Below are 14,692 nucleotides of genomic sequence, written 5' to 3' on the forward strand. Positions count from 1 at the left end.
AACGAAACCTTGGGAATCCAATTCCTAGTGTAATTGGTGAGTTGTGGTGCGCTTCATGCCCATGCTCATTAGGAGGTTTCGAGGTCCAGTCTCCTGACTGGTACCTTCTTCCCCTAAAAACAGTAAAATATATATATATATATAAAATAATAATAATAATAATAAAAAAACCTTAGGAACCCAATCGAACAATTGGGCTCAAGGGAAGGAGCGAGTGAGGGAGGGAGAGAGCATTATATAACATAACACATTCCAACCATAAATTAAAATTGATTTTAAAATCCCATAATGACCAATAGTGTAATGACATGATCCTTCATATTTCAATAATGTACAAAAATATCATTTAAGAAAATTTGTCAGATTCTAATAATAGTTGGTGGTGCACTTTGACCAAGAATGGCATTTTCAGTACTAAACTTGTTGCTACTTCTTTGACCTGTTTAACTCCTAGCCATAATTTTTATCTTTCCACCTGGTGGAAATTCTTTTGGAAGTTTAAGTTACATCTCAAATTTAAATCTTTTTTCTAGTATGTGTTAAATGTAGGACTTCCAATCAAGGCAACTCTATCCAAATAGCTTTCGACCGACTCCTGTTGTGCTCTTTGTAAAAATTGTGGGGAATCATACTAACACATATTCCTTTCATGTGATTGGGTTAAATATATTTGGGTTGATGGTCCGTTGGGGTTGAGAACTGAGTATCTGTCTCATTCTTCTTTGGAAAACTTCTGTCTCTCTTTTCTGTTTAAGTTTAAGCTGGATAAACAATCTTTAACTTGGTTCTTTGAGGTTTTTATTATTACTTGTTACTAGGGGTGTCAATAATGCTCGGCTGGCCCAAATCTGCCCTGAGCCCGGCCCAGACCCGACCCTGATCTACCAGCCCGAAGGGCGGGTTAGGGTTGAGTTTTTGGCTGACCCTGGCAGAGTCAGGTCGGGTCCGGGATAGGACCTTGGGTTTAGCCCGGCCCGGCCCAGACCCGACCCTGTATTAGTTATAACTATATAATATTATATATTAATGTATATATTATAAAGAAAAAGACAAAAAGCCAATAGTAAACCCTAAAATCTAAATCCCTTTTCATTTTCACTTATCCAGATCCAAAAAGCCGCCGCTCGACGCTCGTGCCTCCATCTTCCTCCTTCTCTGCTATCAAGCTTCCTTTTCATTTTCACTTTCCCTGAGTTCCCTCAGTCTCCTTCCCTGAGTAATGAGTTTCCTTCCCTTTCTTTTAGCTGCTTCGATGAATCGATTCCCTTGACGATCAATCGCTACGGCCTCCAGGTACACACTTATATTCCCTCGAAGATGATAATGATGGTGGTGAACAGGATGTGTACGCACACACACATGGGTGTGGTTGATGATGATGGTGGTGGTGGTGAACAAGATGTGTTCATCTTCCTGTTCTTATGAGGTTTTGAGTTCTCTGCAAGTGCTACTTGACACACTGTTAGGCTTATGACAAGTAAGAATGAAGATCTAGTTCATTTCATCAGTCAGCTTCACTTCCAAATCTTTGTTGAACTGGCTGGATTAGTGACCTCTGATTTTACATTATATGTGGCTGAAGGGATATAGTTGCCAAGTGAATTAGAGACTAGAAAAAGGGCCAAGGGCTGCATCTGGTACCTAGGGTCATCTTCTGTTAATATTTTTTTGTAATTTGGCCAATTTCCATGGGTCATAGCTATTAGCACTTTTTCAGTCCTGTTGAGATTTTTGGGAATTTCTAGGTTTTTTGGGGCTTGTCTTTTTTACTACAAGAAGATTTGGCCCTAGAAACAGTGTTTTGTTTTGTTTCTTTCTTTCTGTGCTCTCTCTCTCTCTCTGTGTTTTGTTTTTTTTTTTTGTGGTGATTTCAGTGCAAAAACTGTTGATAATCACCATCAAAGATTCAAAGATCGAAACCGGCGCACAACGCACGGTAAGAGGCTATAAATCGAAGGCAAGAAGAACCTCTAGGGCTTGGAACATCTGGGATGTGAGAAGAATTGAGGTGGAGAGAAAAATCTGGGTTCTTATAAGTTTGACAATTTCGATTTGGGGTTTTTTTTTCTAGGGTTTCAGAGAGATGAGTGGGAGTTCTTCTATTTGAAATTTGAGAGAGGTTCACCCCATTTTCGCTGGCTATGGCTGATTCTTCTCTATTCCTGCATTATTGGATCTTTGTTCTCAGTTCTGGAGGATCGATTTGAGCTTGCTAAGCTCTTAAATTTTGGGTTTATGTTGAGGATTCATCTCTGTGATTGTCTACCAAGAGCTAAGGCTCAATATAATTCCATTGCAGAGGAGTTTTTCTTTGAGTTCTAAACTGATGGGCAAGGTAAAACCCTTCAATGTTTCATTTTTTGAAAAAATTTAAAGTCAAGGTCAGGGTCAATCAGGGCCAACCCAACCCTATCAGGGTCGGGCCGGGCAGGGTTAGGGAAAATCCTGGCAGGGTCGGGTCAGGGTTGAGGGTTTCTTGGCCCTGCCAGGGTTGGGTCGGGTCAAGGTTTAGGTTAAGGTCTCTAGGGTCAAGGTCAGGGTTTAGGCAAGCCCAGCCCAACCCGACTCATTGACACCCTTACTTGTTACTTTATATGGTCAGTTTGAAACAAAGTTGTATATGGACTAGAGAAGCCGGATCCAGTATGGGTTGTGAAAAAAAATTAAAATTTGGATATCAGATTTGGGATTATTCTACCCCCCCCCCCTTCTCATTTTCTTCCCATGATGTATATTCTCCAACTGAGGAGGTTTTTACATTATCTACTCTTTCGCATTTGCCTATCTTCAATTTCCCTGTTTTAATCTGTGTAGGATACCAGATCTCCGGAGTAGGTTCAGTTGAATGGTCATACCTTTTTTTGTTAGATAGCAAGTTTGTTTTGTTTGTTATAGGTTCAATCAAAACTTCTCGTCCTTTGGAGCCAGAGTTGTTTAGTATTCGTATTGGTCTCGAGCATGCTCAACGTTTAGGGTTGAAGGTGAAAGAAGTGTGGTGTTCGAATCGACTGATTTCTGATTTTCTTCCATCTCCAACTAATAAGCCTTGGCTTTGGCTGCTCGTACGCTATTTTTTGGATATTAACTCTATAGGGCAGGATTTTAGTTTTAGCCATAAGGGGGATCCATTTTGTTCGCTGGTGGTGTCTAACTTAGCTAAAAGGGCTCAAGAAACAAATAATGTTTATGCATATCCCTCTCTTTAGCTTAATAAATTTCTTTTTATCATAAAAAAAAATTCATTTAAGAAAACAAAAATAGCACTTTACTAAATCTTAGAAAAGTGTTTGGGTTGTTACATTTCATGCCATACAAGTAACTCTTACTTGTATAAATTGGCAAGCCAAATATGGCACTCCATGGGCTAAAACATGCAAGTCTTATTTGTTGACGCATATGAGTCAATCATAGAATAAAATAATATGAGGATTATTATCTATAATATGAATACAATATTATGTGGGACCCACCAGCCAAAAAGAAGCCAAGTGGCTGACCAAACTAATGTGATGGACCTGCTAGCATTACTGACTTTCCAGTAGGCCTGCCATGAAAACCCATAGGATTTGGGCCAAGAGAGTTAACAAAATTAAAGGGACTTGTAGAAGCACAACATAAATGGGCTTAAGTTCAAAACTTTATGTTAATAAGCCAGAATAAATAAAAAAGAAATAGAACTATGGGTTTTAAGAACAACTTAAACCCAAAATTATTTAACTCAGTTAAAGGCTTAAAGCAATCATAGAGCCCATTAAGGCTAGACCCACACCCACACCTACCCCCTCCCTCATCCATTGTTCAATGTCTCTAACCTCCTGTCCCTTCTCCAAAGTATATACATATAAAAGAAGTGTGGTGCTCCAACCAAAAGATCACCGATGTTCTTCCATCTCCAACTAGTTCGCCTTGGTCTTGGTATCTAATTAAAAACTTGTTATATATAAGTAATCTAGCTTCTAGCATCTCTTATGATAAGATAGGATATAAATTTTTGATGGCAATTGCGCTGAACCTAGCTATATATGTGCAAGCCAAACACCATGTATATATTTTCCTTTTTTAATTCCAAATTTTTTTTTTAACATAAAATATATATATCTTTGAATGGACTGAAGGACCTTCTTTGCTTCCCTTAACTGAAGGGAGGTATTACTAAACTACTCTTGGCTCTGGGTTCTCAGCTTCTTCGTAACCATTTTCAAATTATTTAGATCCTTATATTAGGTTTTTCTACTTGTAACTCAGGCTTTGCTTGGGCAGTCACAGCAGACACTTTGGAATGCATTTCTATTGAATCCATCATTATATGTTGAAGCATGATCATCTCTTCCAGTCCAAATGTGACAATGATAAGAATGATACGGATCCTTTCACATGAATTCTAAAATGAGTGTTCTTTGAGCAATCCAGTTCCATTGAAAGCGAATGTTAGTGAACGAATTTCGACAAAGGGAACTTGAGTTCAGGGAGAGGCATCAAGCTTCCATCAGCTCTAGAGCCTCCTTTGGGTGTTGAAATTTTATCTTAATTGAGCATCATTTCTACTTGAGTAATCATTTCTACTTGAGTAATCATTTCATGGTTAAAAATTGTTAAATGAACAACCATGATCTAAATGAAAGTTTTTTTTTTCTTCTTTAGAGTGAATATAAATGGAAGGTCTAAAGCATGATGAACGAGCTTTATCCTTCCAATTGGATTTTTAAGAAACTTTTAATGGTTTGGTCTTAGATCAAACTATACCATCCTAATTTCCATAATTTAAAATGCTAGAAGCACAGGCATTATCCAAGACAAAAATTAAAATTGTTAAAATATGATGGTTTAATTATATCCTTCAAGTTGGTATCATTCAAAATGTGTAAAAACTTGGTTATTTTGGTCATTTTACTATCAAATATCAGTTTAGACCGACATCGATTGCGCTCAAGCACCCAAAAAGCAATATATACCATCAGGAATCACAACCATGATACCCCAAACTTGAAAAATCTCGGGTATAATTTACCTGAGTCCAAATCCGCTCCAGCGTCAATGAATGCAATGCACAGCAGACGGCTGGAGCTGTCCCACACATAGTTAGCAAAAAGGGGAACGGTAATAAAACGGAGTTTTCCGGTATGGGTTTTAAATGGTAAAAAATTTCAAACGGACGGTCAAATAAAACGATAAAAAAAAAGAGAACGATAAAAAACGAAAAATGGACGGTACTGGTTTTAAACAATTATATTTCAAAAAAAGGGAACCAAAAAAATGTTACTATTCTCATATAAATTGAGAAATTTTTATTTGAAATACATGCTTCTATTTCCGGTATCCATGCATTGACTTTGAGTTGAAGGTGAGTCATCTTTACGTCGGTGAAAGAATCAAGCGGATCAGAATTCAGGAGAAAGAGATATGGTCAGTTAAGTCCAAGGTCTTAAAAAACGTAAAAAAAAGGGGAATGTGTTTTAAACACGCGTTTAAAACGGGAATGCTTGCCGTTTGCCGTTTTTTACCATATGTTTGGGAAACATACGGTAAAACGTGTTTAAAACGGTAAAAAATGGAAACTGGTTTAAAATAGAGTTTTAAACGCGTTTTTGCTAATAGTGGTCCCACATGCCCCGAAAGACAGCTCCAGTCGTGTCTTATGTGCACCGGAGAGAATTTTTTTGCTAATTTATCTCCTACCAACAAAAAAAAATTCCTATCTGATTCCTAAAAAATTTTGATCCATTATCATTAATAGCCATGGTTTGAACAATCGGGAATCAGATCGATGAATTGATCCATTCGTATTAGAATCAGCTGACACGGATCCCCATTTCTACTAATCGCCATTACTATCTAAGGTGGAATTGGAATGTCCGATCCATCCCGATCATCCGATTCCTAGTCATTGTCTCTATATTTTAACTTGAATCGGTCTGATCCCTGAGCCGATTCTGATCTGAATCGGCTATGAACCATTCAGACCCGATCAAGAGTTCCATCCTCCCTTGTTTCGTTTCAAGCCACTTCGGGCATTTGCTTTTCTGGACGATGGGAGACTTAATAAGAGATGAATAGGGACGAAACCCAAAACAGAACGGTAGAAATGGCTTTCGAGGTTGGCAAATCGAAACCAGGGCGGTCGAAGCCAGTCGACATTTTCAGTCTGCTATTCCTTATTTTGGTTTCTAATCTTCTTTGGAGATCTGATGCAATTGGTTCTTCTTCTACTTCTTCGTCATCTTCTTCAGTAGTGCATACCAACAATTGGGCTGTTTTGGTCTGTACCTCGCGCTTCTGGTAACTATCTTCTTTTAAGCTTACTTCTTGGATGAGTTTTCAAATCAAAATTTTCTTTTTTGGGTATGAAGTTTTCAGATCAATTCAAGCACTCCCGTGTCTTGTTTGTTAGTTATTTTTGAAAAATTAATGTTCAATTGCTTTTAATATGTCTGTAAACTAATGTTTATGGAAAAGAAATGTGTAATTTCTTTGAAAGTAAGGTTGAAAATTAGGTTCAGTATTCGTATAATGAATTACATTTAGAGTTTTCTGTGAGAGCTTTGGCCTTCACCTTCACCTTCAGCGATCGATTGAGCAGTTGTGCCCAATCTCTAGGTAAGAGTTTTATACTTTCTAGGGTTTCTAGGGTTTTTCCTCCAGTTTAACGTTTCTTTTATTCTCTCTCTCTCTGATCTCTCTCTGAATGTGTGTGTTGATCCATTTTTCATCTTCATCAAGAAATTAAGATCAACCATGCAAGGTTTTAAAAATCCCTCTCTTCTCTCCTTCGTTTTCTCCCTTCCACCCATTCAAAATACTCAACATCTAGAAAATATAGCGATGTAGTATCGAGTCGGCCATGGTCGAGACCGTTGAGGGTGGAAGTGAGAATGCCGTCTCCGGAGCTGCCGGAGGTGTGGTTGGTGCGAAACCGATTGCACAGCTTCATGAGGGGCCAGAGTTCGAGTCAGGCACTCTTGGCCCAGTTTTGGAGGAGGAGACGTTGGGTAAAAATGGGAATGGTGGTGGTATTTTTGGCAAAGGTGGTTGGGCATCTCTGTTCTATAATGTTGCCTCTGATTTTGATGGTCATCAGCTACACTATGTCTCTCCCGATCTTAGGGATTGATAACCCATTGCTGTATGTCCTAAGCAGGGGGTGGAGGTCGGCGAATCTCTTTGGTTGGCCATTTTCTTGGCAAAAAGCCTACTTTTGGCTTGGTTAAGAACTTCCATACTAGTCTTTGGCAACCTGAGGGAGATGTGGAGTTTTTCCTCTTGGATAGTGGCTACCATGTATTCCGTTTTCCACTTGAATCTGACTAGGTAAAAGCATTAGAGGGTGGCCCCTGGTTTATTCAGAGGAAACCATTGCTCCTCCGCCCTTGGTCCCCTCTACTGAATCTCATGCTCATTTCTTCTTCTTCTGTTCCAATATGGATCAACTTACCTGGACTACCCTTTCATCTTTGGACTGCCGAAGCCCTCAACATTGTTGGTAGTGCGTAAGTACTCCTCTTTTCACTGATAAATGAACAAAGATGCAATCTCGCCTTTCCATTGCAAGACTATGTGTGGAGTTTCGACATCCTCCGAGCTTACTAAATTCATTACCATTGATGTTGGCAATGGCGAGCAGTATAACTAACCGATGTATTATGATTGGCAACCATCCAAGTGTTCTCGGTGTATTGTGTTTGGGCATTATACGACTCATTGCCCTCGTTCTCCTCTAAATCTTGGTCCGGCCAGCAGGGGTGAGGTTGGGATAGGAGGAAACTTGCCAAACCAGTCATGGCAACCAGTGAATCGTGGGAGAAGAAGAGGGTGCTCTAAGGGTAAGGGCTTAGCTGAAATTTCCTTACTAGAGAATGCGACTCTTTGTCGTTCTCGAAACTGGAGCAGATCGAACTCTGTGGGAGATGATTCAGCAGCTTCTCCGGCAATGGAAGTCAATTCTCAAGCGGGTATTTCCGGTGATGAAGTTCACAGAAGTCCTGTTAGCCAATTTCAGATGTCCATTGATGGTCTCGTCAACTCACCTGTCATGGGTCTGCACCGCCACCAGTCTAGGCCTTTGCCTTTTGTTGCTCGCAGGTTTCACGACTCTGAACATGCTCCTTCTGTTGCACGCAACCTGGTAATGTAGTCCTAGATAGGTAGGAGACCTACTAGGAGCCAAACAACAGCATCAAATAACAAAAGGGGCTGCTGGTTCGAATGAACAACACTAGGATTTAGGTCAATTCCTAGGGTTTGGGTTGGATATTGGGAAAGGGGTTTATAGGGTATTAATGGGTAGGTCTAGGGGGTCAATATGGTATAAAAAGGTTAGGGTTTAGATGAGTTTTGAAATTCTGCAATTTTGGGCAGAATGAATTTTAGGGTTTTGGGTTTGGGTTTTAATGGAGCAAGGAGATGAAGGGGTTAGAGGGGGAGTTTGGGGCTGAAACTTGGATCGAGTGTCAACCATGATGTAAGGGATGTATGCTGAAAGTTTGGTTTGAAACTGATGGACAGATTCGAAGTTATGGAGGTTTCCTAGTAGAAGTAGGAGTTGCAGGTTTAATGGAGATTAGGGTTTGATGGATGGAGGGGAAGGATAAATGCAGGAAACTAAAATTACTTACTGGTTTGATCTCCTTCAAAGGCAGCAGCAGCAGCTTGAAGAAGCTTGATTGAATAAGAAGAAGGACCTCCCGATCTACGAGATGCAAGGAGTCGATTGGAGTCCACCAATCCCTTCACCTTGATATTACCCACAAGATAGCCTTGATATTACTCACAAGGTTCACTCAACAGAGTAGAGCAGCAGCTATGGCAGCAAACAAAAGCTTTTCATTAATTAAATTCGTGTATAATGCTGGCTTCCCTTACAAACTTATATAAAAGACTCAAAAATAGACTTAGACATTAAAATGGAATGGCTTAACCCTATCCCTAACCTATTAGGTAACTTAAACTGACTAGGAAACTAGAATACTAAAGGAAATAGACTCAAAACATGGCTGAACTTATAGAGTCCTAATCCAGCCCAACTTACATCACATGACTACTTAAGTTGTCACATGACCACTTAACCAAGTCACATGATCACTTAAATTGAATCAATTGGATGCAACCAATTTGAACCGGTTCAATTAAAAAACATAAAAATAAACTAAGTATTGGGCTAATCCCGTATGCAACCTATATACCCCTAGTTTAGGCTCATTAAAGTGGCTTATTACATAGAAAACCCTTGGGATCAAAAGCCCAACATATATATATCCCAACCCTAGACTTATTCCTTATAAATAAGCCCATTTGGATGATGAATTTGCATCAACTCTCTCTAGCTTGAAAAAATTCGTCCTCGAATTTTGCAGTGATGAGGGGGAAACAACTTGTGAGTAGCAGCTTTGACCACTCCCAAACAGAATTCCGGTGAAGCAGGAACATTAGGAATATAGTCTTCAAGGCGTGGAGCTTTCTCTTCAAAGAACCATGGTGGCATAACAAACTCTATGTGATCTACCTCTGAATCAGCACCAACTGTGAATGCCCTATCCATAGAGTCTTCAGTGTTAGTAACGTTCTCATCTAATACTTGAGATACAAGCTCCACCTCTTCAAGAACAGCATCTTGAATATCATTGATCTCCTGTGGAATATTCTCAACCACCACTTCATCTTCCATGTCCTCAACCTTGTCGTCTTTGCTTTCTTCACTGTAGATCTCTTCAGTAGTTTCTTCTACCATTGTGTTTTGGACCTCCACATCAATTTGATGGCCTAACTTCTCAATTATGATCTCAACTACTGGTGCAGCTTGGTCTACTTGTTAGCTATCGGTTCTTGAATCTCTTCAACACAAACTGCCTTAGTAGAATCTTCTGTTGGTACATCCGCCATTGGTGAAACTTCAAACATAGTCGATGCCACTTGCGTTTGAGTTGACATGTTCGGCAGTCCCTGTGGCTGTACGATCGATGTGGTCACCTTTAGTTGTAACCCTTTTAGAGTAAACAGATGGTATAGACGGTGTCGATCAGGTAAGACACATGAGTTGTTTTCAGGTTCAATCCAACCTTGTTGCTCGTCCAACCAATTACAACCTACTGCAATAATGCTCCTTGGAGATGGTACCGGCTTACACCAAGCACCATCATGGTATGAAGAACACCCAAATTCAACAAAGGCTTTAGCTGTAGGCATGATGCAAATCTCTCCTGATTGGGACAAAATATCCACCGCAGATTGTGAAATAATATTGTTACGTCGCCTCTCATCAACAACTAATATGGCTGTGCTCCCATTGGGTAGACGAAGTCGGGTCTTGAAAACGAAGAGAGATGGGTCTTTCGAGGCTTGGTTGGAGCTTCCCTCCGCCATAGCTGTGATACCACTTAATGTAGTCCTAGATAGGTAGGAGACCTACTAGGAGCCAAACAACAGGATCATATAACAAAAGGGGTTGCTGGTTCGAATGAACAACACTAGGATTTAGGTCAATTCCTAGGGTTTGGGTTGGATATTGGGAAAGGGGTTTATAGGGTATTAATGGGTAGGTCTAGGGGGTCAATATGGTATAAAAAGGTTAGGGTTTAGATGAGTTTTGAAATTCGCAATTTTAAGGAATGAATTTTAGGGTTTTGGGTTTGGGTTTTAATGGAGCAAGGAGATGAAGGGGTTAGAGGGGGAGTTTGGGGCTGAAACTTGGATCGAGTGTCAACCATGATGTAAGGGATGTATGCTGAAAGTTTGGTTTGAAACTGATGGACAGATTCGAAGTTATGGAGGTTTCCTAGTAGAAGTAGGAGTTGCAGGTTTAATGGAGATTAGGGTTTGATGGATGGAGGGGAAGGATAAATGCAGGAAACTAAAATTACTTACTGGTTTGATCTCCTTCAAAGGCAGCAGCAGCAGCTTGAAGAAGCTTGATTGAATAAGAAGAAGGACCTCCCGATCTACGAGATGCAAGGAGTCGATTGGAGTCCACCAATCCCTTCACCTTGATATTACCCACAAGATAGCCTTGATATTACTCACAAGGTTCACTCAACAGAGTAGAGCAGCAGCTATGGCAGCAAACAAAAGCTTTTCATTAATTAAATTCGTGTATAATGCTGGCTTCCCTTACAAACTTATATAGAAGACTCAAAAATAGACTTAGACATTAAAATGGAATGGCCTAACCCTATCCCTAACCTATTAGGTAACTTAAACTGACTAGGAAACTAGAATACTAAAGGAAATAGACTCAAAACATGGCTGGACTTATAGAGTCCTAATCCAGCCCAACTTACATCACATGACTACTTAAGTTGTCACATGACCACTTAACCAAGTCATATGATCACTTAAATTGAACCAATTGGATGCAACCAATTTGAGCCGGTTCAATTAAAAAACATAAAAATAAACTAAGTATTGGGCTAATCCCGTATGCAACCTATATACCCCTAGTTTAGGCTCATTAAAGTCGCTTATTACATAGAAAACCCTTGGGATCAAAGGCCCAACATATATATATCCCAACCCTAGACTTATTCCTAATAAAATAAGCCCATTTGGGTGATGAATCAGCATCAACTCTCTCCAGCTTGAAAAAATTCGTCCTCGAATTTTGCAGTGATGAGGGGGAAACAACTTGTGAGTAGCAGCTTTGACCACTCCCAAGCAGAATCCCGGTGAAACAGGAACATTAGGAATATAGTCTTCAAGGCGTGGAGCTTTCTCTTCAAAGAACTATGGTGGCATAACAAACTCTATGTGATCTACCTCTGAATCAGCACCAACTGTGAATGCCCTATCCATAGAGTATTCAGTGTTAGCAACGTTCTCATCTAATACTTGAGATACAAGCTCCACCTCTTCAAGAACAGCATCTTGAATATCATTGATCTCCTGTGGAATATTCTCAACCACCACTTCATCTTCCATGTCCTCAACCTTGTCTTCTTTGCTCTCGTCAGTGTAGACCTCTTCAGTAGTTTCTTCTACCATTGTGTTTTGGACCTCCACATCAATTTGATGGCCTAACTTCTCAATTATGATCTCAACTACTGGTGCAGCTTGGTCTACTTGAATTTCTTTAGCTATCGGTTCTTGAATCTCTTCAACACAAACTGCCTTAATAGAATCTACTGTTGGTACATCCGCCATTGGTGAAACTTCAAACACAGTCGATGCCACTTGCGTTTGAGTTGACATGTTCGGCGGTCCCTGTGGCTGTACAATCGATGTGGTCACCTTTAGTTGTAACCCTTTTAGAGTAAACAAATGGTATGGACGGTGTCGATCAGGTAGGACACACGAGTTGTTTTCAGGTTCAATCCAACCTTGTCTCTTGTCCAACCAATTACAACCTATTGCAATAACGCTCCTTGGAGATGGTACCGGCTTACACCAAGCACCATCATGGTATGAAGAACACCCAAATTCAACAAAGACTTTACCTGTAGGCATGATGCAAATCTCTCCTGATTGGGACAACATATCCACCACAGATTGTGAAATAATATTGTTATGTCACCTCTCATCAACAACTAATATGGCTGTGCTCCCATTGGGTAGACGAAGTCGGGTCTTGAAAACGAAGAGAGGTGGGTCTTTCGAGGCTTGGTTGGAGCTTCCCTCCGCCATAGCTGTGATACCACTTAATGTAGTCCTAGATAGGTAGGAGACCTACTAGGAGCCAAACAACAGGATCAAATAACAAAAGGGGTTGCTGGTTCGAATGAACAGCACTAGGATTTAGGTCAATTCCTAGGGTTTGGGTTGGATATTGGGAAAGGGGTTTATAGGGTATTAATGGGTAGGTCTAGGGGGTCAATATGGTATAAAAAGGTTAGGGTTTAGATGAGTTTTAAAATTCTGCAATTTTGGGCAGAATGAATTTTAGGGTTTTGGGTTTGGGTTTTAATGGAGCAAGGAGATGAAGGGGTTAGAGGGGGAGTTTGGGGCTGAAACTTGGATCAAGTGTCAACCATGATGTAAGGGATGTATGCTGAAAGTTTGGTTTGAAACTGATGGACAGATTTGAAGTTATGGAGGTTTTCTAGTAGAAGTAGGAGTTGCAGGTTTAATGGAGGTTAGGGTTTGATGGATGGAGGGGAAGGATATATGCAGGAAACTAAAATTACTTACTGGTTTGATCTCCTTCAAAGGCAGCAGCAGCAGCTTAAAGAAGCTTGATTGAATAAGAAGAAGGACCTCCTGATCTACGAGATGCAAGGAGTCGATTGGAGTCCACCAATCCCTTCACTTTGATATTACCCACAAGGTAGCCTTGATATTACTCACAAGGTTCACTCAACAGAGTAGAACAGCAGCTATGGCAGCAAACAAAAGCTTTTCATTAATTAAATTCGTGTACAATGCTGGCCTCCCTTACAAACTTATATAGAAGACTCAAAAATAGACTTAGATACTAAAAATGAATGGCCAAACCCTATCCCTAACCTATTAGGTAACTTAAACTGACTAGGAAACTAGAATACTAAAGGAAATAGGCTCAAAACATGGCTGGACTTATAGAGTCCTAATCCAGCCCAACTTACATCACATGACCACTTAAGTTGTCTCATGACCACTTAACCAAGTCACATGATCACTTAAATTGAACCAATTGGATGCAACCAATTTGAACCGGTTCAATTAGAAAACATAAAAATAAACTGAGTATTGGGCTAATCCCGTATGCAACCTATATACCTCTAGTTTAGGCTCATTAAAGTGGCTTATTACATAGAAAACCCTTGGGATCAAAGGCCCAACATATATATATCCCAACCCTTGACTTATTCCTAATAAAATAAGCCCATTTGGGTGATGAATCTGCATCATTTGGCTTCCAATAGGAACCAGTTTGATGCCGTCAACTTTGAATCTGAGTTGAATGAAATGGAAGCTCCCAACGGTCATATTAATTCTACTATACTAGACCCCACTCCCACTTGTGGGCCTGGGCCTGAGAATGTGTCTCAAATGAACGATTCTAAGATGATTGAGCTGTTTGTTGACTTAAGGATGGATCCCATTGTGGATGAAGGCCCACTAATTGAAGGAGGCATTGTGGGCACCAATGGTCACACTTCTTCTGAGGGAAAGAAAAATAAGGGTAAGAAAAGGAAAAATCATGGTCCAGGTGGCAATTAGTTGGCTTTTAGAGCCGTGGTTATTAGAAACACTACCTCTGCTTCCCTTGTGGTCCCTATGGATGAAGGTATCTCTAATATATGTTCTATGGGAAATGAATTGGTGGATAAAGATGGGTTTATTGAAGAGGGAGGAACTATCTATATTGTTCTTAATGGCCATCAAGTTGTGTTGGATGAAGTTGATCCGGTGGATGTTGAGATGGTTGTGTTGGGAGATCCGTTGCAAGTTTCGTTGACTCATCTGGATTCTCAATTCGAGTTGGTGCAAGATGTTCCAATTGATAATCCAAATGGGGAAATGGTAACCTCTCCGCCTAATGCGGATAATAGGGCTTTTGACACCAATGGTACGGGAGCATTTGGATCTAATGGTGCCTTTTTGGATCGGGATAGTCTTTCCTTAGCTTCTAAGAATCAAAATAGGAGATGGGTGATTCCTCCCATTCCTCCCTATAAACCTAATGGGAAGGTCAACTTTACATACAGGTGATTGGTTGTTTGGGTTTGATCATATCCTTATTCCTCTTTGGATGGTCTCCCTTCAGCTTGACTAAGCTGTAGGTTAGTCC

At 40.2% G+C, this 14,692-nt stretch overlaps 1 protein-coding gene across 2 annotated transcripts in view; it reads left to right on the forward strand.

The window, feature by feature from the left end:
• The first annotated feature begins 6,039 nt into the window (after window positions 1-6,039).
• Window positions 6,040-14,692, forward strand: part of LOC122669646 (putative GPI-anchor transamidase) — a 43,989-nt gene continuing 35,336 nt past the window's right edge. The window contains exon 1 of one of the 2 annotated variants that reach the window (XM_043866458.1): window positions 6,040-6,276. In XM_043866458.1, coding sequence (XP_043722393.1) covers window positions 6,047-6,276 — 230 coding nt within the window. In that variant the 5' untranslated portion in view covers window positions 6,040-6,046. The remainder of the gene's footprint in view (window positions 6,277-14,692) is intronic. The other variant, XM_043866457.1, reaches the window with a different exon arrangement.

Source organism: Telopea speciosissima, chromosome 7 (genome assembly GCF_018873765.1).
Source record: "Telopea speciosissima isolate NSW1024214 ecotype Mountain lineage chromosome 7, Tspe_v1, whole genome shotgun sequence".
In the NCBI taxonomy this organism is placed as follows: Eukaryota; Viridiplantae; Streptophyta; class Magnoliopsida; order Proteales; family Proteaceae; genus Telopea; species Telopea speciosissima.